Raw genomic sequence first — 26726 nt, 5'->3', positions numbered from 1 at the left:
ACACGGATCAATTAATTTTTTTGATGAAACCAAACTAATTATCCCCCGAAGAATTTGATTCAACTTTTTTTACACTTTTATTGAAATCGGATCTAAACAAAGTTATCGTGATATTATTTATCAATTGCTTATCTCGTCAGACAATGTGCATAAATATCATATTTATATATAAAAGTGCATATACAAATTATGCATATGCAAAGGTTTTGATAAGGCAAATTTGGTTTCTGGAAGAAGAAATGATTGGAAATTCAATAGTTATTACTATTGGCTTTAGTAATGTCAGAGAACTTAACCATTTTTTTGTCCATAAACAGAAGAAAAGTAGAACGTGCATTGCACTGCAAGTTGAAGACTAAGTTGTTAATCAGTAGTTTTCAGTGTTTGACATTTGACAACAGATCACACCCATTCTGTAAATATTTCAGATTTCTTCTACACTGTCAAAGTTTTAGAGTCTTTCACTGCTGCACATTGCAAGAGAAATTTCGGTGACTCCAGTCAGATCATCTTAATTTTTCATAATATAACAAAATCAGTAGCAAAAAGTGCTTAAGATCTGATGAAGAATTCGTACGTATTCATAAAGTTTTTCTTCTAGCAACTTCGTGTGTATCATTCTGAGTACAATTAATGAGTAACAACTTTCTTTTGTGATGTGATGAGCAATTAACATGTTTGGAAGTGAGCAGAAGGGCAATCCCTTTCATGCACATTATCTATATATACCCCAAGATACCAGCATTGGCACCATATACCATATGCTTCCTCTCACATCACAATTCACATTCAAAATGATGTCGATGTGCAGAAAAAGACTCATGCTTTTCAGAACAAACCATATGGCCCCCCACATCAACACAGACATTTTTGTCTTCACTGCTACCACCCTTCTCCACCATAAATTAACCAAAACAAATCAACAACACTCCTAAATCAGCCAAATTCTCCATCTCCTTTTATTTCCATTACTTTTTACAGATTCTTGATTTCATGTTTTTTCACTCGCTTATCTGATATATATATGACGACTTTCTCGTTTTGATGTTATTGTCAACCAGATATGTTTTTTCTTCGTTTTATACTTTGATAGGAAAGTGTAAACAATCAAAGATTAGATGTTGGACTGTTTGTTTAATTAACTTTTTAATCTTAATATCCTTGATGATAGAATGTATATTATTCCGTGTGTAGAAACTGAAGAATATCATCATATGTATACTCGTGTTGATTATAGATGTGAGGATAAGGAAATAAGGGAAATAAAAGCGCGTCCACAAGATTCTGCAGATAATATATGCCAAACAAACCCTTCTGGGACTTTCTTTCTGTCCTCAAAGCTGATATTAATTTCTGCTTTTTTTGTAAGATCCATTCACGAGGTGTTGCGTCAAAGAATTCATTAGATGCCATCGTGTTTCTTAACATTAAATTCTGTGGAAGCACTTTTTCCCTTCAATTTCTCAGATAGTATTATTAGCTTGAACTTTGAAAGTAAAACTACTTACCAAGAATATTAATACAACCTAGGTTTCATCTGTCTGTACTCTAAATTTATTTATAAATTATAACAAAGGAAATATTGTGACACAAAATTATCTAATTGACTTAGAGTATAATACAATTCAATAATATATATATTGATAAATAACGAGAATATCAGTAGAAAAAAAATTGAGAAACTGGCGTCATGAATAATTTGATTATAGAGGTTAAGTGAGAGAAGGCTTCATGTTGAATGGCGTAATTGTGGTGAAGTTCGTATGAAAGTGTTATTGGAGTTGTTAACGCGCTTCTTGAATCTTGAATTCTTGAACTTTTAGGTCTGCGCCTATATAATTTTTTAAACAGCAAATGTTTTTTAATAAATGCTTTTTTGTTTTTTACTTTGATTTTCTTAGCCATTACATAGATAGGATGCTTAGCATTTACTTTAGTAATTAATTGTGTGTGTGGAATGGATTTTAACCAAGCGAATTATTAAATTTTATAAAATTATTCTGATAATTTTGTATATTAAAATTTTAAATAAAAATTATTTATTTGTTTCAAAATGCATCTTATATTTAAATTGTCCGAAAAAATATAAATATATTAAAATTTAAAATATGGATGAATTATATTTTTTTCGTTTAAATTAAAAGACTAAAAACACCTTTAACCTTTTTTTTAATCATAATATAATACATGTCATTAAAGTTATTTCACTTAAATTTAATGGTAATGATATGTTTACAGTGTATGTGATGAAGATTAATTATTCTAAAACATAAGGATCAAGTGACACAAATAAGGAAAGTGTTGTTGTTTATGGCTGTACCTAGAAAATTATCAAAGGAAAAGAAAAGAAAATGTAAAATTAATAGGAAGAAAATGAACTTTCAGTAACGTGAGAATAGAAAGTAGAAAATAAACAAATCTATAACTAGTTTAACTAACTCCACAACATAACTAACTAACTTTACAAAATAATGCAATTGTAAAGAAAATACAATAAATTATTTAATCAATAATGTTTCTTTAAGTAGGTAGATAAGTATTTGGGTGAAATTGTTGCATTATATGAAGTTTATCATGAAAAGGATGACCCTACCAAAAAAAGTCATAAGTTTGTATGAGATTTTCAATATGCATTTTTAAATTTGTACATATTGATAGTAACAAAAGAAAACAAACTTACTAAAATGTAAAATCAGTGTTTAAATTAATAAAATTATGGTAATGGGTACAAAGGAAAAGTAAGATAAGCTCCGTAAGAAAAACATGGTAGTGGAATTATGTTCAACATTCATAAGCATGACATGGATAAAGGAATATCATTGAAGGACCACCTTTTTCCTTGGGGAAAAATAAATGCTGCCGTGTTCTCCATAGACGCCTACCTTGTTCCTCCTTCTGTCAATGTCATTTTAAATATGCAATCATGTCACTCATGGCCTAGCTAGTTACCACATACCATTAAGTTAGATTCCACGAACGTCACAAAATATCACCTATAGCATAAAAAGTAAAATGCAAATAAAAACTGGGTTAATCACAGCTCATAAACGAGAAATTATTTGAATTTATGAAGTAAAATTGATGATCTGTGTAAGAATTAAACGTGGGTATCTAGTTGAAATATGAAGATATTAAAAAGAAAATGCATTGTAAGGATTTGTTATAGTGAAAGAAGGTAGAATATTTTGGGCCAATGGGAGGGATCTTCTGGTTCATGATTTTGTTAAAATATGGAAATAAATGAAGGGGACCACTGACGATTCCCTTTTGGTTGATGTTGAAATGTGAATGAACAAAAATGTGGAAGAAGTAACCTGCTGAATAGTGATTGGATTTGGAAGAGACCAACGTCACTGGGCTTGCCACCATTCATTCTTAGACCGATGATATGACAGCACATGCTTGTGCTTAAATGATGAACAAGCGATTTAAATCAAATGCATCAGATGCCAAAAACATCAAACCAAACCCCTTCTGGCTTTGTTAAAGTTCCTGCAATGCGTTTTGTCATGTCTGTAAAATTTGAATCAGGTACATATAATGAATGGCTGGTTGGTTACCCATGCTATGATTGTCCCTCTGTGGGTTTATCACCACGTACTGGAGATAAATGCATTTCTATAGACACAGAACCCAAACATCTAGTCCTATATACACCACATATCCACTTATTTTATCATATTTACTTGTGTCTTATTGAGCCGGATTAAAAATAAGAGAAAATATACATACATTACTGAGGGTGTAAGGAATTTTTATAATTAAAAACCATTATGTATTTCATATTTTTTTCCAGCGACTATTTTCAAAGTAATACTGTATATCATGAATGAAGGAAAACTTTTTAATTAACATTGCATAGAACTTTAAAGAAAAATTCTAAACTTCGGTACAAAGAGAAATTCTTAACCAATTTCCTTATAAAAATTATTCATCGATAACAAAATAATTACTCAATAGAAATAGCTTCTAAAACAATCAAGTAACAGAGACATTAATAATTGCCAAAATAAAAATGCGAGCATAAGATATGCTAGCTTCAGTCTACGAAACCAAAAGCCACTTACTAAAATTTAAGTGCGGAAAAGTAATACTTATATACACTCCTAATTTTTTATACAATCACTAATCCCCTCTTCTGTTATATTTTCTTTTTTTTTTTTTAAATTGGGCTTTTTTCTAGATAGTATAGACAAACACCATCCAACGACCGTTTGCAATTGGAAACTTCAAACAGTTGCTAGTTTATATACGTTGACTCAAGAAAACCAGCGGTTTCTTGGGCGGTGATGACGGACAGATATTTCAGGTTACTCAGTAACCGGTGAAGCTTGTTTGCCACAAACGACAGATTTCACGTATTTAGTAAAGAATTACAAGAAATGAATGGCAAATCAAATTATCTTCCATTATAATTTCAAAAGTTATGAACATGGTACATTTGACTTTGATGACTGCCTTAAGTCTAAAACTTGTACAGGGAAAATTACACATTCCAAACTTAATCAACCCAAAAAAATTTGAATAAAATAAAGGGAAAAAGTAAGGGAAAAAAATTCAAGAGGATTGTATCTAACATGAAATACACTAACTGCAACTACATATTACTTTATACACAACAGGCCATTCAAGTTAATAACATGGCCCCAGTTACTAGGTTAGTTGCTGTATCCGGTTGAAACTCCTGGCTCCCTTGGCATACTTTCGCCATTTACTCTTACTATTCCAGTGCGTGTTTTGAAAGCAGAGAGTATATAAAGTATTTTGCAATGGAAAACTCTTTCATTTAGTAAACCTTATTTGTTTTGTTTTTAGCACTTGTCCTCCCGTAGTATTGAGAAGCCGTCAATTAAAGCCCGCAAATTTCATTTCTGCTTCGTAGTAAATGTGAATATCATGAATCATGAGAGCCTTGAACCATCAAAGTAATACGCTTAGCACTGTCTACACGAAAGCTGTCCCCTTTAAATGCAATCTGAGAGTAAAATCATTCAAAAGTCAGAATCTTTTAGAAATTGAAGCAACAAAAACTTATAAATTTTTATATCATTTGTCAATTATTAAAGCTATAAGATACCTCAGTTGAACTATCAGGAGGGAACCACCGTAACAATGCCCCAAGATGCACAACTGCAGGAATTAGCTTGAAGAGTAAAGGTGTAGTCACCTGCACTATTTCTGTTTGTGTAAGCTTCAAAATCTCCTCAAATAGTTGTGAACATAATACTAAAAACATACAAGGATTACACATAAAACTGGCTATAGCATTCAAAACTGGCACAATAATTTTGCGTAGGAAGGTCCAATGTTTTTACTAGTGATAACTTCTTAAACTTCAATCACATTTACTAGTAATCCCTTGCTTAGTTAAAATAAAGATGATCAACAAACAGAATTTATCTACCAAAAAAACAACGCGGTTTACGGGTGGGGGCCTTGAAACAATACTTTGCCAAAGTAGGAGCAACTTGCAACCGAATCATAATGGATATAGATACCTAATCCCTGTCCTGTGTGTATTAAGACCATGAATTTATCATATGATAAAACAAAACTCTAGTGATGTTTAGTAAATGCTTGTTCGAATCCATAAAGTAACCACACCAAGATTGTTAAAAGACCAGTATTTCAACATTGTTGTGTGATCGATAATTACTAGTTTACTAGATATAAAAAGGACCAGTGGGAGCAACATTGTTATTCTATAAAATAGTGCATGCGTACCAAACTAAGAGCTGTTGTTCCCAGGAGCAATAGATACAACTTTCCCTGCAGTAGGAATCAGACATTCAGTCCATATATTTAAATTAACTGCAGAAACAATGCAATTACATTCACATTTCAAATGATAATAAGCACTGCCAGAAAACTGATTTTTTTTTTTAAAATAAAACATATTTCCTTTATTTATAAATTGCTTCCTACAATGCAGAAAGATAAATTGCAGTCTTCATAGAAACAAAGTAGCTGAAATGATTGTCTTGAAATGAAGTACATACCTCAACTAAATGAAGATTTGAAGCACGGCTGAGAAGAACAAAGGCAAATTCCCCAATTTGTGCCAGGGACATCCCAACCTACGCATGTGGAATAAACTAAGGCTCTTCCGTCAATGAAATGTATGATGTAATCAACAGACAGACGTAATTGTATTAATTGATGACACTTACAAGAAGTGAAGTCTTGTTGCTGTATCCAAACCCCTTAACAACAGATGCAGCTACAATTGTTTTTATAATGATCACCAATATAACAGCTGCCAGTAACATGTCAACATGATTCCAAAGGAAATGGACATGTATAAGCATCCCAATGCTGGCCAAGAACAGAGCAGCAAAAAAATTGCGAATTGGCTCAACCTATATATCAACAACCTTGAGTAAGCTCAAAACTATAGCAAAACATGAGTCATCTCAAAATATATATGCTAGTGCTTCAAGAAGGTTTCCTAAAATTCATTTGGGTGCCACCACCTTACATGAATCCATGATGAAAATACAAAGTTGTATCAAGCATAATATAAAAGCATCCTCATTCCACTAAACACGCTTAACATGTACCCAAGAAAAAAAAAAGAACATAATAAATACTGAGCAAATGATACTCCTCAAAACACAAGTTTACATCCAAGAACATAGTAAAACTAGTCACTACAAAGAACAGACCCTAGAATTATTTCTTACTTGTTCAAGTGTATGCTGACCAAGATCTGTTGTCGATATCATCACTCCCGCAGCAAAGGAACCTAGTTCAAGACTTAAACCCAGCTTATCACTACACTGAAATGAAACAACAAATATTAAAACATTTTGTTGAAGGCACACATGTTGTTCGGGCATTGTAAATGTTATGTATAAATAAGTCAGACATGAATACATTGTCTTTATTCAAAGGAAGTGAACATAGGTACTAGGGAGTTTACAACAACTCTGCCAACTGAGATACTTGGTAGGCATACATGCATTTAAGCAACCCCTTGGATTTAGGAAAATAAAGTTTGGTGAATATTACTCGTCAATAGAAAACAACCACAGACTCATCCAAGATTAAGGGCATTATACATTATAGAAGATAAAACAGACAACTAAGATGACAAGGTTTGGCAAGTAATGAAAGATTGAGATTTGATAGAAGACACACCCAAGCAACAAGTAGGCAGAAAGCCACTGATGCCAATTGATAAAGTTCATTCGTCTGCACAGAAAAAAAAAATAGTTAAAGTCTAATGCACAAACAAACATTTAAAACAGAGAAAAAGATCTATCTTCACCTGAGAGGATAAACTTATCATTAACTTAAGGAACCATGGTACACAAGTACGAGATAACATTGTCAAAATGGCCAAAAATGCAATTAAGGTCACCAATCTGAAATAACAGAATTAGTAAACCAGTAGGAATAAATGACTGAAAAAAAAAGTTAATATCATCAGCACATCAAGTGAAGTTAACTGTCTTATGAAATTCAACAAGGAAATGGAGTATATGTTATATAATTATGCAACAATAATACTTGTACTTATAAGTCTTTTATTTTAATTTAGATTGTTTATGGAATAGAAATAAGATTTTTTATGACATTCATCTGGTCCTCATCTCATGGTATCACCAAAGAAGTCTTCATCTCAAGAATGCAAGATGAACAAAAAGCTTTATTCTATTCATGAGTTTGTTTTCTTCTTTCTATTTTGTTGTTTTGCCTTTGGTAGGGTAGAATTTTGTGTACTATTTTATATGAACTCCTTTCTTGTAGCCTCTTATTATAATTATAATTATTTTTTTTACAAAAGATTTTTAAAATAACTTTATCATAGTAGACAATAGTGAGATTAAAATTTATGCACCATCGTGTTTCTCTTTATAAATTTTACATGTTGAGACATTCAATAAGTGTAGTAGAACTTTATGTTAACGTATCATGATCAATACTGGTAAGAAGTGGCCGACTGGTCTCGCACACCAAAATTTCTTAATACACTTGCATCTTCATCTTTAACTCTCGTAACAAGAAAAGAATCAAAACTATGAGCAGAATATCCTTAATGGATCACAAAATATATGTTGCTGCTTGGAGAACCTTGGGGTTTAATATCATTTATCATAGATTTCATAAACTATGGAGAGAGAAGATAAATGAGGAACAATTCATCCTACAATTAACTTACGACTTAGCCATGGATACTACTCCTTGAAGAACACCTGATGTTCCACCCAAAACAGGAAGCAGTGCAAAGAGCAAACCAACGGCACAATCCTGAAAAGAACCAACAATTTCAAACATTTCACAAGAAGACAAATGTGAGAAGAAAAATCTTAACAAGGAATATCAGGGTCATTCATAGCTTCTCCACTCTTTTTGCACAAGTAGCAGTAGCAATGTTTCAGTCATTCATGTGCATTCATTAACACAAAAATAACAGTACATACCTGCAGTATCAGAGTTCCAATTGTAACCTGACCATGAAGGGCATTGACGCTATTCCTTTCCATTAAGAATTTCAAGACCTGGGGATCAAAGAAGGAAAAAAAAAAAAACAAATTTAAAGTAAATAACAAATAACAATGTTAGAAAATCTGCTTTCCATATGCCAGAAAAGCTTTTTCTGTTACCTACTACTTCTACCAGCATTAGTACGTATAATCCTAAATCGGTAACCTTAGGTTGTACTTTTTTTCCCTATATCAGTGTAAATAACAACAGATTGTGGATATATGATATTCTGCTCGGTGTTTTTTGAAACACTCAAGCAGTACATACGAATCTTCCTTGTTCTCAGCTGAGGAAATAATATATTTGAAGTTAATGCTTTGTATAGATGTGACACCAAAGAAGTTTGCTAACATCTAGAAAAGAAGTGATCATAGCAAGAGCTTAGCCTTTTAGTTTTTTCATCAAGAAAAATCCGCTCAACTACTCAATACAACAACTAGAGTATTGCATAAGAATTTCCCCTCAAATAAGAATTTACCCTCAAATAAGAATTTTCCCTCAATCAAACACTAGATAGAACTGTTTCCTTCATAACATTCTACCAATGATCTTCATTCTTTTCTTGATGCAATAAATCCTACTATAGGCGAAAGAAAGACAATACAACCAAGAGATTCTCATAATACAAAGGAAAAAAAGAGCCACAGAGACGATGCAACAATTAATCTATTCATATCATTAATAAAAAAAAGCATGATATAGAAGCCCCAAACATGATAGCATACCACACATAAGGGTAAAAGGACAATTGGAAATGCAAGCAATCCCCTCCAACTTAACAATCCCAATGAACATATACATCCCAAATTCACCAAACAATTAAAAAGCTTTTATCAATTCATTAATTAATTTTTCTCTAGCTCTTATGGCACTGTCTATGAGATATGACTATCATATGATCAAATAATCTATTCTGCTCCACTAAAGGCAACTATTTTGTCCTTAAAGTTTTTGCTGGATTTAATCTGATACTGAAGCTATTGTAACACTTTTTCCCCTAAGGACCACCATCTTCCAAAAAGAAAGCCTTTATTCCTCATATTTTCTATTGTCCACCAATAATTAACACTTAGCTGAAAAACTGACAGCTGTGTAGAATATAGAAATATGAACACCATCAAATCTAACCAAATAGCAACCAAGAAATGATTGCAATAGTTTGTTGCAATTATAGAAGTACAGCCTTAGGTTACTTAAACACTATACGCCTATGGTTAAATATTAAACAACATAACAAGTTTATTGTCCAACAAAGTTGCAATCATACTTGAGATGGTATAATATTGAAAAGGGATACCAAAAATCACGTTACAGTGAGGTTAGGAAATTACCACAGCTGTTGAAGACATGGATAGAAATGCACCTACAAATATTCCTTCAGATGATTTACCACCACATAACTGCAGGCAGGATTTAGGTGCATTTATGAGGAATTTATTTACATCAAAGTGGAAATGTTTTTTGTAATTAATATTTCTAAAAGTAAAATGCATACTGAAGCTGTTATTCCACACAAGCACATAAATAAGAAAATTTGGAGTAGGCCTCCAAGGATAGCCACCGCTCGAACAACTCGAAGCTGCAAACATGAAAAAAAAAAAATAAAAAAAAAAAAAAAAAATATATATATATATATATATATATATATATATATATGTATGTATGGTAAGTATGGCTGAGATAAAAGTTTACAAGTTCAAGCTAAAAGAAATAATGAGTGTACAAGCCAACCTTCGTTGCTGAAAACTCTAAGCCCAATGCAAAGAGCAAAAAGATGACACCAAATTGAGCAACTGTCTCAACCTGCAAGGAGTGGAAGCAATATGCAAGATCACTAGCAGAAAAAATAGATGACATTCGATCATCACTTCATTTCAATATGTCTTGTAGAAAGAGAGTATCCATCACACATCGTGATTGCATTCAATCAATGATTTTATTTTTGTAAAAAATGTGGCTAGCTAAAAGAAGGGAGGGGGATATTAGTGTACATGACAAAAGAACTATAAAGGATACATACTTGGACCATTTCACTAACAAAACTCAAACCTCCTGGTCCAATGATTGATCCTGCTAGCAGATATCCAGTCATCACCTGCAAATTTGTATGTATGGATTACTTTTTGGAGATATGTCATAGAAATATGTACTGAAAACCATAAAGCAAGGTTTGTAATCAAACTGGTTGTCCAGCAGAAGCAAAGGCAATGCCGCCACAGGTTGCAGACACAATGACAACCACAAGATCTGATATCAATCTGAAAATATGGCATAAAAAGGATAAGCAACCTAACTAGTTAGTAGTTGCAAGCACTCGTATATATAATGTTATTAGAAAAAGAGAGAAAAAATACGAACAGTAATTAAACCTCAAGTCTAATTGGAGAACTGGATACTTTGACTTAGGATTGGATATGATAAAGACATTGTCCTGTAGTTGAAACAATTGGAAAATTACAAAAAATTAAATCAACTTCTGACAAGATTGGTAGAATTGAGTTTTTCATGCATATTGTAATGATGTGGCTGTTACAGAAATTATTTCAATGTTTGAAAAACTTCAACCGCTTGAATAGACATACCTTCCGATCAATTAAAGTTGGCATATCGTCTGCTCTATTCTCATTGTCTAAGTTGAAAACATCGTGGAACTGAAATGGCCTGATAAAAAACTTAACAAATGTCATGGTTCATAGTAAAGGCCTTTGCATTAAATTTTTAAAACTCGGTACCCTTTTTCAGAAAAAATATTTGACTTTTACAAGAAAGAGGTGCATACTTTTCTTCTTTGCTTTCATTTTTCTTGGGCATAACTCTGGCAACAGTTTCCAAGACAGCCTGATACATTAAAAAAATTATGAGAAGGACCTTAGATCACGATCTTTTCAAGTGAAAATAATATGCCACATACATAAAATCCCGTATCACAAGTGATATTTATCAAAAAAGGAGTGACCTAGACAGAGGTTCCCACCCTAAAATTCATTATCCCAGAAAATCTAAAACAAAATTTGACAAGTCATAAGTAAATTATGAACAAGTTATTATCTATTGTAACTTCTGAGATTGAATCAGTTTAATGCTTTTCTAATGAATTATCATCCACTGACTTATTACGTTAGTTTTTCAGTTTGGGACTCATTAATACTCAGCTAGAAATCGATGCTTCTCGCATAACAGTGCTTTGGAACGAGTGCAACATGGATATAACATGTATACAAACATATTATGAAGTGTTTGAATTCTCGTTTGGAGCCTCCAAAACAGACTTTCACATTTTCCAAAGGAGAAAACATAGAAGCATGAGTATTAAGTGGGTGTTTGATTTATATTTTGCACACGTGTCAATTGCAGCTCAACGTAAAAGCATGTGATAGTTTGAGCCTTTCTGGCCAAAATCCAAACACACAAGAACGCCAGTTTGTATAGAATGAACTGTTTCCCTACTACACTGTTAAGTCCTGACCAGATTGAAGTCTAGCCTAAAACAAGACACCTAAACTACCTGAATTAGGTCCCTAGAGTGCTACATTCAATTGCTCCCCAGGCTTGCAAAAATTTAGAGGCAATTAAATATATTATGTAAAGCAATTTACTGCACACCTGCTGTTCAGCAACACTGTTGTTGAAACCACCAGGATCGGTACCTGCAAAAGACTCGGCGAAGTTCACTGAAAGCATTCGTTTGAATTAAACTTTCCACTACACTACTCACATGTCGTGAATGATTCAACGCATTCGTTACAACGTATCCATGTGAAACATTTGAAAGTTAACAGCGTCTCATTGGTTTTTCGTCATAAAAGCCAATAAAAGAATATAGCAAATTACAGGATTCTAATCGCAGCACTCACGTTACTGCGGGAGGTTTTACAGAGAATGCAAGTTAAATCCAGCAGCACAATGCTAATCAGGAAATTGCAGAAAAGCGCATACGAAGAAGTGAAACGAAACTCGAATGGAGCGGCATTTTCAATAATTCACACTGCAAAGGCATACGGCAACCACGATCCAACGAGTTGTCGGAAATCATTTACACGAAAATGTTTAGAAACGCTTGAGCATTAAAAAATTAAAGTGCGACAAGCTAGATCTGCGAACCTTCATTCTGCTCATTCTCGGGGAACTCTCTTTCGAGAGCCCGATCAATCATGTTCGCGAAGCTATCATCGCCGGATCTCCCAAGCGAGGCATTGACGACGGAGGTTGCGTTTTTCCCGGCGAGGAGAAGCTGCGGCTCCGACTTGGCGTCAGCGACGAGGAGAGAGAAAGAAAATGTGGGAAGACAAAGAAGGAGATCACATAGAAAGAGAAGGTTGAGAATGGCAGGTGATGTTAACCTCATCTCCCAGACTCGGAGAGAGAGAGAGAGAGAGCAATGGAAAAGCTCTGAAACGAAACGACACCGCTGGCAGTTAGCAGCACCGTCGTGTTTGGCGCGCGAATTGTTTATCTCTTACGCGCAGAAAGATGTGACAGAGAAGTTGAGTGGGTTAGAGGGACAGGTAGAGTGCGAGAGGGAAAGTACCGAAAGGTCCTCGACTCGATGTTGTAGAAATTGAAAACGGAAGTTCGAATTCGAACGCGAGAGTGAACACTTGGCACTTGCTATGCACCAACGAGGCGCGTGTTTGTCACTGCAGAGCTGATATGCTTGCTTACTTTACTTCTGAGTGACTCATGCAACAAGGAACGTTGCCAACAATCTATGGACACGGCCAATAAGTAAGGGATTGAACTTTTGCTCACCTCACTTTTTGATATTCAAATTTTCCCATTTATCATATATTTCTTCATTTTGAACGATAATATTTTTGACTGTGACATGTTAACATTTTTTTCCTACTTCCATTTTATAATTATAAGAATATTATTTTATTTTAATTTTGTTATAGTATTTTTATTTTATTTTAATTTTTTTATATTATTTATATTATAATATAGAAATAAGAGAAACTAATATAGGTCACAATATTATTTTTTAATATTTTATCTTTAATGAATATTTAATTATTAATTTAAAAACAGACAATAAACTAACATATGTTTTATGTATTAATATTTTACTGTTTATAAATATTAAATTATATATTTGTAAGGATAATTGGTTCTTTTTCTAAATCTATATTTGATAATATATCTGATTTTAAATGCTAAAATTTTTTGGTATTTCCACTGGATCTTATATTTCTTCTCGGTTAATTTTAATGATATGAACTTTTTTGAAAGTATATTGGATCAAATTAAATATTGATTATAGTGTAAAAAAAAGACTATCCAAGTTTAACCGTGGTAATATTTTTAAATGTAGTAAAAGAAAATATATTGATAGTTTTACCTACTTTATAGAGTTTGAATATATATATATATATATATATATATATATATGCAAATTTTATGGGAGTTATCTATGGTATATGGAGTCTATTTGAAGAAAAAGTTTCTATATCTTTAGTGAAATATGACTTTGGTGTAAAACTTTTGATAGTCAAAATATAGATCTTTAATCAGATGATAAACAAAATGTTTGGCTCTTTGTATAAATGTAAAACTTGGTATTTTAGACAAAGCAGTAATTTCATATTCTCAAAACATCTAAAACATAAAAATAAGGTATTTAGTTTCCCTTATCTGACAAATGATAAAATTGCTCTACAAAACCTAAAACAGTTTTAAACACACAATAAGTTTTATATGCTTCTACAAATAAATATAAGTACAATTAGGATACACTATTAGAACTACTAATAAGCAATGACTCAAATTGATGACTCAAAAGACACATACAATCTGAGTAGAACCCACATGCAATAGATACAAGAAAAGACCAATGAAAAAGGATTGAAAACTCAACTTATTCAAACGGATAAATTGATTTGTCCATATCAAAGAGTTCATTGTCATGACTATGGTCTTGGTTATTCAATCAAACGAATAGAAAATGAGAACTCCTAGAAAAAAGTCAAAGAATTCTATAAAATGATTTATAGAGATTGTGTGTTTTAAAATTATGAAACTCATTCATAACAAAACTATTTGTATTAAAATAATTTAATATTAAAATAGTCGAGTCTCATTATATTTAAACAATTACCACTTCTAAAATCTTATTTCTAGGTCTTTACAATAATCTTAAACACTTTAAGTGGGCTTCAAATTAATTCATCATAATAAGATAAATTATAATTTAGACATATTTTTTATAATATTGAAGATATCATTTACATAACAATTTCTAAAAACTAAGAATTGATTACAAAAAGATAAATTTTGTTTTTTCTAGTGCTCTCTATCTTAATATATCTAAGGAGATGTGATTGTTCCTTAATAAGTAATTATATTGCCTATATGAAATAAAATACACAATAAAAATAATATTTTATAACGGTTTATTATGTTAATTATATTCCACCTAGTATAAATAAGCAATGTAGTGACATAGTTTTAAATATGGTAAGATTTCTTTTGTTCTGGTTATTTAACCGTTGTTAATAACTATTCTTCAATAGTATCTTGGATTCTCTTGTGTGTATTACACCACAAGTCTAACCATTTGACAATTAAAAATACACTAGAAATGTAAGTTTTTTGTTAATTTATTTGTAATTTATTTTTTTTTGTTATATAATTTAAGTTTCATACCTAATATAATTTGAATATACATTAAGTTTTACTAAACGATTGATGCTCATTTGAAATTTTGGGACATCAAATCGTCTCCAAAAATAGTTAATCTTTGTACTATTGAAATATAATTATCAAATATATAATATTTTATGAATTTAACTTATAGTACTCATGTCAAGTGAAGAAATACGAGTGTGAATGTTATATATGAAACACATGAAATCATATATGCAAACACGATTAACTTGTGAGATATGATAATATATGTAAAATTTATAATTAAAATATTAAACATTGTTTATTAAAAGATTGTTGAGTCACGCATTGTTGATTGTGTAGATATCCAATAGAATAAAAAATCTTAAAAAAAGTTTGTCTTTAAATAAGTTTGTGTGTAGTTGATATTCTTTCTTTTGAGTAATTATTTCAAAAAGGTATTATTTTATGTTTTCAAAATGTACATGTAAATATTATATGTATAACCATATTAGATTGGGATTCTATTATATTATTAGGACTTTGAATAATATATATATATATATATATATATATATATATATATATATATATATATATATATATATATATATATATTTGTTACGTGAGTAGTAGAGAAAGAAACAATTTTGTTATTAAAAAAATCATTTCCTATGTCAATGGTGCCTTAACTGCAATATAAAATAACTTTTAATATTATAATTTTTTTTTTGTGGTCTGTCTATGTTGAGTTTAAAACTGATATATAATGTTTGACTTTTTATGCTAGTTCTCAAGTAGATATAGAAAATATTTTTTAGCTAACATAAAACGGCTTTCCTGTATTAAATTATAGACACTTGAACTACATGATTTAAAGTTATCATAACTTTGAACTACATCAATAACATAAATTAATTAATTATTTAGGTGTCTTGATGAAAATAATTTTAGGAAAAGATACATATTAAGGTTTTTCTTTCAAAATATATGATTGAGTAAAAATAAATAAATAAAATATTAAATCATTGGTAAAAATGTTATTAAGCCTAAGATATAAGATATAATACAATAATAAAGGTTAAAAAGAAACTAAAAAATAATTATTTTAATTTTTACAAAAGTTATTAATAACTTTCCATCTATATTTTTAATAATGGACAAAGTAATTTACCGACCAAAATTAGAAATAAGATTGATTTACGAGATAAGTGTTATTTATCTTCTTATATGGTCAAATAGGTGATGAAGTGTATTTGGTCATTTGGGTAAATTATCGTCAAGTTCTCCTCATTCAAAGTTTGACTATTGATAAAGAAACACATTACTTGCGAAGGCACTAAACATAAATGACCAAGTTCATAGACATATACAAGTTAAATAGAGGTTGAAGTTACTTAAAATAGATTCACTGTTTTTATCCTATGTGTCCTTAACATTGACTTTTATATTCTGACGCCGTTTTCCAAGGTTTTGTTGACAAAATTAATACCATGGTTGCATTTGCATATATGTGTTAGGGAATTTATAAGACGTTTTAATGTTATGATTAAGGAAGACATTTATAACAATAACAGTTTTTCTGTATTTACAGAAAATATTGTTCAAATTACAAATCTTCTTGATTATGATTTTAAAAATACTTTGGTGAAAATGTATTCCAAATTTTTATTATTTATTCTTAAGGGTTTTTAAGTTCTATGTTAGTCATCCAATAAATATAATCATATGGAGTATTACTATATTTTATTAGCGCTTTTTAAAATATTTTTAATGTAAAAAATATGTGGAAATTATCTAAATAAGTTGGCAATAAACTAAACTCTTTAAACTTCAATATCTTAGTAATATTTATTAAAAACTTGTTTATAGTACCCATAAGAAAGAAAAATTAAACGAGTTCCTACTTTATAATTATTATTATTTTTCAAATTTAAACTTCTGTAGTTAATTTTAGGTAAATAAATTTATTTATTTACTTGTCATAAAAATTATTATGGAAATTTTTTACACATATTCTAATTCTATTTTTCAATTTAAATTTTTAAACAAATATGATATTAACACGAATTATATTTAAAAACGTGTCAAAAGGTTGAAAAAAGAAAAATTGTAATTACATCGTCTGTAACATTTAAATGTGAAATTATTGAGTGCATAAAAGTAATATTATTTAATTTTTATAATTTGGTTTATTAATAATGGTTTTAACTTTATTGTTATCTCCTATTATGTTATAATATAATTTCACATTCAAGTTTATATACATATATTTTATTAATATATTAAAGTTTAGTTGTGTGTCTTTTATAATTTTAAGTTTTTATTAGCATTTTTGTCGTATTAAAAGAATAATTTAAATCTATTATGGAATATCCATTTCAAGATTAAAAACACAAATAACAACTTAAAAAAGTTCAAATGCTAAAAACTCATTTATAAAAGATCTAAAAGTCCTTATACAAATATATAAATTTTTCTTAAAGATATTTTTACAAATGACCACCTTTGGACAAGGTCCAACACCGGTTTGGGTCATGTTTAAGATATTGATTTACATATTTTCAAGATTTGTTTATTAATTTATTTATACTATTCAATAATTATTATAAAATATTATTTGTATAATTAAAAAATTATAGTAATTATTTTTGTAACAAAATAACCATAAAAAATAAATAAATAATTATATTTTCGTATATTTTAAATTTACATAGCGTTCTTTTAAGCATATATTATAATTGTTCTTGACGATTTTTTACATTCCAAATTACTTTGGATGATTTTGTTGAAGTTATAATGCTTGTTATAGTATAGTTATAAGCTTTTGTTTCCTATTCCTATATTATAATAAAGTAAAGGATAAAGGTATTTTGACATCCAATTTTTTTTATTCTTATATTATCTTTCACTACCACTCACTCTTTCTTTTTATCACCATTTTATCCCTATCAATTTTTCTATACGAATTGTAAAGATACGTTTCTTCTTTTTATATGTGTTTCTTTATCTGCGATAATACTTCGAGACTCTTTTAAGATAGATGAATTACCATTCACAATAAAATTTTCTAAAATTATAAAAAAAATATTTATCTACTATGCGATAATGAAGTAATATCTTGAAGCTCTAGTAAAAAAAATATAGGAGGTAATCGGTGATATCTTTATCTACAAAAAAAATCACTTGACAATCTAAAATATGATTTTCTCAATTTTTTTTAAATAGTAATACATATTATTATAAAAAAGGAATATTGTGAATAAAATTCATTGAATACATAATATATAATTAGTTAATGTGAATGAAAGAAGTGAACGGGTAGAAAGTTAAAAAATAAAAGGGTCTTGAAGAAGTTTTCTTTACAGAAAGAATTGATTTTTAATATTTTTTAAACAATTTATAAGAACACCTACTTTATTTGCTCTCAAAAAGTGGAAACAAAAAGTTTTGAAACCTTTTTTTTATATTGTTATTATCAGTGAGACACAGTGAAAATTGAACCCGCAAGATTGATAGTATTATGTCCAAAATATTGAAACAATGAATTAATATGATTAAAATTCTAACAAATTTCAGGCTATATTTTTCTACACTACTATTTAACAATCATAAATATTATTATTTTATTTATATTTACTTTTATCAGCGAAATGTAACATTTTATAATTAAAATGAATGGTAAAGTAATAGTAATAGAAAAAGGTGATGTAAAATGATAATTTTTTTTAGTATACATATATAAAGCAAAAATAGGATCCAAAGTGGGCAAACAATGACCAAGCAAGCAGCCAAGATTCTTAATATATCGTCAGATTATATTCGCTGTTACTGTGGAGATTGAGCTAGAAACTTATGAAACCTGTCTCTTAATTGTTGTATAAATTAGCTTCATTTTCTATGTGTGCGACCTAAACTCTTTAAAATGAACATGTTTGTCTTATAACCCAGAAAAAACCAAAAAAGTCTTGGAATACTGTAATAATTTGATCATTATGTCATGCATGATGCATAGCTAAATCACCTAGAATCGAAAAGATGCAATAAAATAAACACTGGAGAGTGTGTGATCTTCATCGTAATCAGTAATATCATGTTGCAGCATTCAGCCAAAACCGCCCACTGCTTTGATTCGATCCACCCACATTCCTTTTGAACATGTAGCAAGTGTTTGGTTTAATATACATAACTTTTTATTCACTTGATGAGTTGTTGATTTACATGAGAAAAAGCTTCTAGTTGAAAGTAAACGTCAGTTAAGATATTTTTGTGTAAATCAAAACGACGACTTAACGTAAGGTGAAGTTTTCGTTTGAGAAGAAAAGAACGAAAAACTTTGTTTACAAGGGAAAATCTGTTGACCATTGGCATAAGAGTAAAAGATGTACATGATCACATCCTTTCCCTTAGAATATATTTAAAATACCCTATAAATACCCCATTTCTGTAACATATACCTTCAACACAGAAACATTGAGTATCTAGTAATGGAGATCCCTGTGATAGATTTCAGTGAGCTCAATGGAGACAAGAGGGGTGACACAATGACGCTATTGCACAAAGCTTGTGAGCAATGGGGCTTCTTTATGGTATAGAAAATGAAAAAGATGTTAATAATTAGTCCCTTTTGTTTTCTTCTTCTTCTTCATTCCTCCAATTATTGGATATATATATATATATATATATATATATATGCAGGTTGAGAACCATGAAATTGACACACAATTGATGGAGAAGGTGAAGCAGTTGATCAACACATACTATGAGGAAAACCTGAAGGAAAGCTTCTACCAATCTGAGATAGCAAAGAGGTTGGAGAAACAAGAGAATGCTTCTGATATAGATTGGGAAAGTTCCTTCTTCGTTTGGCATCGACCCACTTCCAGCATCAATGAAATTCCTAACATCTCTCAGGAACTTTGGTAACACATTCTTTAACACTCTTTCTACCATCCCAGTATCATGAGAAAAAGTTTTACATTCCACGTACTGTTTCTTAAACGCAGGCACGCAATGGATGAGTACGTTGAACAACTGGTGAAGGTGGGAGAGAAGCTATCTGAGGTGATGAGTGAAAATCTTGGTCTGCAGAAGGATTACATGAAGAAAGCATTCTCTGGAAGTGATGGTGATGGTCCTGCTATGGGAACAAAAGTGGCAAAGTACCCTAAATGTCCACGTCCAGAACTTGTGAGGGGACTCAGAGAACACACAGATGCTGGTGGCATCATTCTACTGCTCCAAGATGACAGAGTGCCGGGTCTAGAATTCTTCAAAGATGGCAAATGGGTGAAGATTCCACCCTCCAAGAACAATGCCATTTTTGTCAACACGGGTGATCAAGTGGAAGTGTTGAGCAATGGCATATACAAAAGTGTGGTGCATAGAGTCATGCCTGACAAGAATGGAAGCAGAATCTCCATTGCCACCTTTTACAACCCCATTCGAGAAGCCATTATTTCACCTGCTCCTAAGCTCTTGTACCCAACCAACTTCCTTTATGGTGACTATCTCAAGCTCTACGGCAGCACCAAGTTTGGTGAAAAGGGTCCTCGATTTGAAACCATGAAGAACACGATCAATGGAAATATTCTGGCTTGAAAGTTGAAACTTTTAAGACCCTCTCAGTGTTTAACCCTCTGGGGTTGCTAAAATTACTACTATATAAGACACTTACTTTTGTCATACAAATATTTCTTTTCTTTCCTGTTTGGTGTATGGCTTTCGCCTCTATAAGTATCAAATAGATACCTGTAAACGTGACCTTTGATTCCATATAAAGAAAAAGCTTTTAATATCGTGGTGTCTTTTCTTAGTTTTACTTTTTCTTTTCTCAACTTGTCTTTTCATGAAAAAAAAAATATATTTTTACGTATGTAAATTTTTTACATTTAATAATTTTTTTTACTTTTTATTTTATTTTTAAAAAAACACAAAAATTCATGATTATTTTATTTTTATAACGTGTGTCAAATCAAATAAATATATCATACGTATCATTCCTCTTTGTATCAACGGTTAACTGCGTTATTGGTCTAAACAAGCCAACCGTGTGCTCCAATGCTTAATATTGGTAAGCTATAAAACTGATTTCAAGTGAAAAAAAAAATCATAAATAAAACTCTTAAGTTAATTAAAAATAATGCATATACATTTTGTAATTTTTAATAAATTTGGTTTATCCATCAATGATAAAATGTATCCTACCCGTATTAAAATATATTGTTAAAATTTTTCTTGAAGAAAATGAAGCATCAAATGAGCAAATATCAACATTTGATAATATTAAAAGCATAACTAAGCTAAACATGATGCGAACTTAGCATATATTTTATCAGGAGTAGTCCTCGCAAATAAAGTGAAGAATCATGACTACATATGTGCCATCTTAAAATGATACTTTCATGATTGAAAAAACCTATAGACCAAAAACTATACCTAGATATTAGTAGTTCAACACAAAAAAAATTAAAGGTATGATAATAGGTAATAATTTGTAAGTTAATTTTTCTTATTATGAGTTTAAATGGAATTGGGTTAAAAAAATAAAAAATTACTAATTGTGAATTAAAATTAACATAATTCTCGGTTAATCTTAAAAAGATTTAAATTTGATTATGGATTAATTAACTTATTTTTATATTGGAAAAAAATAAAAGAATTTAAAACTAACTTATTTTTATGCGTTTTGGTTCATATTTTAGTAAATTTTATTCAATTTGATTTTTTTTCATGATATCATCTAAATTGTTAACAAAAAAGTGTAAAAAGTGGATAATTTTTATGACCTGACAATATTTTATCTAAAGTGTATGTTGTGACATGACCTCTTCTTATTCATAAACGTTTAAGTTTCATGAACTCATAGTTGTTAGAGACACAAGTGTCACCGGCTTGACAACTATAGAGATAAGCACAACAACTCCAAAAAGATTTTCAATTTATTGTGAAAAATGGATTATGAAAGAAGAAGAAGAATGAAATCTGTAATGGTGAAAAATGATTGCATTTATTGTGAAGATGAAAAATGGAATGAGTGAAGGAATGGAAACCGAAAGTACAAATTGGTGAATGAAGTATGTGTGAAGCATATGATCGTGGATAATGGAAAGGAATTGAAAAGTGATGATTTCTGTGTGTGAATTATTGGAAAATTAATTTGATTGGGGAAGGGGTTGAAAAAAAATTGGATGCAGGTTTAGAGATTTTGTGTGCACGAGGAATTGTTGATTTTGTGTTAACAATGAAGGTCGAAAATTGGTTGCATGCTTGAAGTGGATTCATATTTTATGGTGGTGCGATAAAGAAGATACGAGAGGTGCATGGCTATTCAAAGATAGATCTATGATTCTGGTATAGATATGTTTTTGTCTCGCGATGGTAGTGAACCATGATATTTTGCAACTCACCCAGACCACGTAAGCAAAAACCGCTTAGCTCATTCAAATACTTTCACTACATACACTCTTTCGTTAATAATTTAGATAATGTTACAAGAAAAGATTAAATTAAATAAAATATATAAAAAATATAGACTAAATTGAAAAAAATAAAATAAAAATGAAAACCTATTGAAAAAAATGGACTAGGTGACCAACTAAGTAATTAATACAAAAAAATGTATACATTTAACAACTCAAAATAATAATGTTTTAATTATATTTATTTAATTTTTAGCTTAAAATGTTAATATATATTATTATATTATTAAAATGAGAGTAATATTTGGAACGGGTGTCAAAACATTATTTTTCTCAAAGAATAAAGTGTGATTGCGTGAGAAAGGGAGTAAGTTCTTTAAACTGAGCTCTTTGATTGTGTGAAGGAAAATCTCATATCCCATTATAATTTCCCCAGTGGGACCCTACGTGAGAGATGACCTGCGAACAAAAAGTAAAACAAATACAGATAAGTGATTAACTACACTGAATACAGTTGAAGAAGCATAGGAGAGTGAGAGAGGATTGGAATAATGGGTGTGAGCAACAACATCACCGCAGTTCTGAACTTTGTGGCCATCATATGCTCAATTCCCATCATAGCCTCCGGCATTTGGCTCGCCTCAAAGCCCGACAACGAGTGCGTCGCCAACTTCCGCTGGCCCATTCTCATAATGGGCCTTCTCATCCTCCTCGTCTCCCTCGCGGGCTTTGTCGGTGCCTACTGGAACAAACAGGGCCTCCTCGCCCTTTACCTCTTCTCCATGGCTCTCCTCATCGCCCTCCTCCTCATCCTTCTCGTCTTCGCCTTCGTCGTCACCAGACCCGACGGAGCCTACGATGTTCCCGGAAAAGCCTACAAGGAGTACAACCTCAGCGGCTTCTCTTCCTGGTTCAGGAACCGCGTCACCGGCTCCGGCAGCTGGCACAAGATAAAGCCCTGTTTGGCTGCTTCCGATGTCTGCACTAAGCTCACGCTCAATTACATCACCGCCGATCAATTCTTCGCTTCTCACATCTCCCCCTTGCAGGTTCCTTCCTAATGCTTTTACATACACCTCCATAATTTTCACCTAATCGGTTTACTCTTATCATTGAGTTCCTTCCAAGTACTTAGATTCTAAAATAGTATCGACTAAGTTTTTCTTAGAATTCAGCAACTAAATTTAACCAAAAAATAAAATCTTCTCAAGACATTTTTACCTGCGAATTTACTTTTCCTTTTGTACTCTCCCCGGCATTGAAACACTCAAAAGTACAAATTTAACAAGTGATTTCTTGGAAACAAGCAAGATTTAACTTGCGTAGAAATATTGCTTCTTAAAGTATTTTTTTTGTTCCTCAATTGTTGTTGCTGGACCCACATCACATGACACCACGTTGTGTCTTCAACAAGATTTTCAAATGGCTGAATTTGGGAACTATTTTCTTCTTTCTAGGGATGTGGATTGGATCTATGAGCTTTTCTTAGTCTTCCATCTATACGGTTCTGATAAGATCACCGTGACCTTCCTTTCGTACCCGTATACTGTGTCCCATGGATTAGTTGCGAAGTTACTCGATTATCACGGTGGTTGGGAAATGATAGTAACCATCGGTTTTTAGATGAAACCGGTGGAGATTCTCAATTAGCATGGATTGTGTTCAAACTCTGCTGGAGCTATGATCTTAACATGCTTTGAGTTTTAAATTGTGGAACTAATTGTTATAGTTTTGTTTAGTAATAAACTTCATGTATCATATGAATTTTCCTTCTTATTCCTAGCTTGACCCACTAGTAGGGTGTGGATTAAGTTTTACTGCAAAATTTGATGTTAACACCAGCAGAACACGGGGTTCATATAAATCTAACCACCATATATGTCCATTTTACGTAACTTTCGATGTCACAAAATCAGCAAGATGAGAATGCCTCTTTAGAAGACATTAGAGACATCTTTTATTACCAGCGTGAGTGACAGCACATTGGTGCTTTGTGGGGCCTTTCCGGTATAATTGATCCCCGGAAAGTTGAATGCAGCTGAAATTGTCACTCATTGATTCACATGTAGAGAAATAATGCAAAATTTGGCCATATTAAATTAATCATCCAAGAAAGTCAAGATCATTGTTTTGTCGTTATAGCACAAGAAGATAAAGTTATATTATTGTTGCCTGCTGCTTGGTGGTGTGGTTTGGTAGCTAGTCACCCCTCTTCTCTTTTTCTGTCTAAGACTCCCAGTTCCATCTTTTATTAAATTTAACTCTACTTCTGTGTATTTTCATTTTGAACATTCGGATGTGTAATTTCAGTTCTATTTTTTAACTTAGCATTTAATATTTAGCATAAATAGTAATGTGACACTCTTATATTGCTCAGTCAGCATGTTGACATGATTTTCTATTGTGCTCTTACCATTTATATTAATACAGAACAGAAATTATTGTATAATTAAAATTGTGGTAATGAATTGGTTTGATTGATTTTACAGTCAGGATGTTGCAAACCTCCTACAGTTTGTGGTTACAGCTTTGTAAGCCCCATACTTTGGACAAACCCTGTGAATCCCACAGCTGATCCTGATTGCTACTCGTGGAACAATGATCAAAATCAACTATGCTACGATTGTAATGCGTGCAAGGCTGGTCTATTGGGTAACCTCAGAAAAGAATGGAGGAAAGCTAACATCGTTCTCATAGTAGCAGTGGTGGTCCTCATATGGGTCTATGTCATTGCTTGCAGCGCCTTCAGGAATGCACAAACAGAAGACCTCTTCACCCGTTACAAACAGGGTTGGGTTTGATCCTATTTACTCTCAATACTTGGAAGTTCTTTACGTAAGTTTTTGTTTTTTTGGTTATCGTTCTTTCTTGTCCCTGTAACTTCGTTAAAGTCTTTGTCTTTAGTGTACATATTGGAAGTAACACGGGTCTCGTTGCTCAGGGAAAACAGAGAATAGAATATTCTACCTATACTTTCTCTGAGTGTATGATTAGATGAAATATATATTGAGTTGTTATTGTACATTTTTGTTTTAAATAAACTTTGGTATTTCATGCTGCTGTTCAGAATCTTGATAATCACTTTTTAAAACACTTAATTAGATAAGTACAAAATTTAAGAGACCGGCACCGCCGATTGTAAAAGTGTTTTTGAATTTGATGCTCTCAGATCTATGAATGGACGCTTGCGTATTTTTTTCGTAGGACCCAGTTTTTTTTGGATGCTTGGTACTATAATCCATGAAACCAGACAAGGGAACTCAATTTAGGAGAAATGCAAAAAATTTCACCATTAATATAAAAAATTCAAAAAAAAAATTGTTTTAAAATATATTATAAATGCCCAAAGTAGAGAAGTTTTGTAACATACTAATATAGTAGGGACTTTAGAGCTTGACTTGCAATCCTACTAAATTGACTTCTATATGTAATGTATATATACACCAATTTATTATTTTTTGTCTGACTATCTTTAAAAGAAGTATTCTCTTTAATTATGTTTTTTTTTTTATCTAGAAGATTTGAAGATTTGAATTCAAAATTTATTTAGAAAAAAAAAGACTAAATTTGGTTTTCCTAGCACCAACAAATTTTTATATATACATTAAACTTCAAGTGCTAATGTGAAAACAAAATCTACGTCAAAGTCTCAAACACGAATTGTCAGTTTTAGATTGTATAGTATGAACCCAATAATGTGAAATCACGAATATGACTATTTAATTAGTACAGTGAAGAATTATTATTGGCCTGTGGGCTCAAATCAACTGCTGTGGGTAACTAAGTTATTTAATTCATGAATAATAAATACGCTGTGATTTTGGAGATTCATTGGTCTTTGAGTTAAATTAATTGTTCAGTTCATGTTGTTTAATGTTTGTGTTTGACTAATTAAGATAGTTTCGTTCATCTTTTTAATGTGGAAAATGAAATTAACTTTTTAGCAAATATTTTTTCAATATGTTTGAACTCGTCGAAAATGATATTTTATCTAAGACTTGAATTTAAAACCTTATTCAATGAAAAGAAAACACAATATTGCAAGGACTAATGTAATACTGACATTATTTTCATTAATTTGTTGTAATTTTATATTCATATAAAAAAAGTAGTCTCTGTTACATGTTAAAAAGCTGTCTTTGATGTAAAATGATCGGGCGAGTCCTCAAAGAAATTTAAAAAATTGAACCTAATTTATATTTTTTTAGAGTA

At 31.1% G+C, this 26726-nt stretch overlaps 3 protein-coding genes across 7 annotated transcripts; 2 read left to right on the top strand and 1 right to left on the bottom strand.

Annotated features, from left to right (window-relative positions):
* Window positions 1-4383: 4383 nt before the first annotated feature.
* Window positions 4384-13182, bottom strand: LOC108322965 (K(+) efflux antiporter 4). 5 transcript variants are annotated; one of them, XM_017555285.2, is made up of 21 exons: window positions 12592-12727; window positions 12345-12475; window positions 12094-12137; window positions 11270-11328; window positions 11073-11151; window positions 10860-10921; window positions 10673-10748; window positions 10511-10585; window positions 10222-10293; window positions 9986-10069; window positions 9822-9890; window positions 8427-8504; window positions 8165-8253; window positions 7271-7367; window positions 7141-7194; window positions 6684-6779; window positions 6171-6359; window positions 6000-6077; window positions 5725-5769; window positions 5078-5167; window positions 4384-4975 (listed from the first exon to the last, which is right to left on the bottom strand). In XM_017555285.2, the coding sequence occupies exons 4-21, from the start codon at window positions 11299-11301 to the stop codon at window positions 4895-4897; spliced, it is 1446 nt and encodes a 481-aa protein (XP_017410774.1). In that variant the 5' UTR covers window positions 11302-11328; window positions 12094-12137; window positions 12345-12475; window positions 12592-12727; the 3' UTR covers window positions 4384-4894. The 5 variants fall into 5 exon arrangements, 4 of the variants coding, with proteins under 4 accessions (XP_017410774.1, XP_017410772.1, XP_052727417.1 ...); XM_017555283.2 differs by lacking the exon at window positions 12345-12475 and having other exon boundaries at window positions 12592-13179; XM_052871457.1 differs by lacking the exons at window positions 12345-12475; window positions 12592-12727 and adding an exon at window positions 13019-13176.
* Window positions 13183-19440: 6258 nt separating this feature from the next.
* Window positions 19441-20849, top strand: LOC108322886 (1-aminocyclopropane-1-carboxylate oxidase 1). Its single transcript, XM_052868063.1, has 3 exons — window positions 19441-19682; window positions 19792-20015; window positions 20100-20849. The coding sequence occupies exons 1-3, from the start codon at window positions 19581-19583 to the stop codon at window positions 20692-20694; spliced, it is 921 nt and encodes a 306-aa protein (XP_052724023.1). The 5' UTR covers window positions 19441-19580; the 3' UTR covers window positions 20695-20849.
* Window positions 20850-22958: 2109 nt separating this feature from the next.
* Window positions 22959-25574, top strand: LOC108322897 (tetraspanin-2). Its single transcript, XM_017555184.2, has 2 exons — window positions 22959-23563; window positions 25004-25574. Exons 1-2 carry the CDS (start codon window positions 23066-23068, stop codon window positions 25313-25315), a joined length of 810 nt encoding a protein of 269 aa, XP_017410673.1. The 5' UTR covers window positions 22959-23065; the 3' UTR covers window positions 25316-25574.
* The last annotated feature ends 1152 nt before the right edge of the window (window positions 25575-26726 follow it).

Source organism: Vigna angularis, chromosome 1, assembly GCF_016808095.1.
Source record: "Vigna angularis cultivar LongXiaoDou No.4 chromosome 1, ASM1680809v1, whole genome shotgun sequence".
Taxonomy (NCBI): Eukaryota; Viridiplantae; Streptophyta; class Magnoliopsida; order Fabales; family Fabaceae; genus Vigna; species Vigna angularis.
The sequence above is the reverse complement of the archived record's forward strand: the minus strand, read 5'-3'. Positions and strand labels throughout refer to the sequence as shown.

Coding starts and splice junctions, on each gene's coding strand:
- LOC108322886 (XM_052868063.1), top strand. CDS start 19,581: ATGGAGATCCCTGTGATAGATTTCAGTGAGCTCAATGGAGACAAGAGG. Junction 19,683..19,791: donor AGCAATGGGGCTTCTTTATG/GTATAGAAAATG, acceptor ATATATATGCAG/GTTGAGAACCATGAAATTGA. Junction 20,016..20,099: donor AACATCTCTCAGGAACTTTG/GTAACACATTCT, acceptor TCTTAAACGCAG/GCACGCAATGGATGAGTACG.
- LOC108322897 (XM_017555184.2), top strand. CDS start 23,066: ATGGGTGTGAGCAACAACATCACCGCAGTTCTGAACTTTGTGGCCATC. Junction 23,564..25,003: donor CTCACATCTCCCCCTTGCAG/GTTCCTTCCTAA, acceptor TTGATTTTACAG/TCAGGATGTTGCAAACCTCC.
- LOC108322965 (XM_017555283.2), bottom strand. CDS start 12,835: ATGAGGTTAACATCACCTGCCATTCTCAACCTTCTCTTTCTATGTGAT. Junction 10,749..10,859: donor GTTCTCCAATTAGACTTGAG/GTTTAATTACTG, acceptor CCATATTTTCAG/ATTGATATCAGATCTTGTGG. Junction 7,368..8,164: donor GTAGTATCCATGGCTAAGTC/GTAAGTTAATTG, acceptor CTGTTATTTCAG/ATTGGTGACCTTAATTGCAT.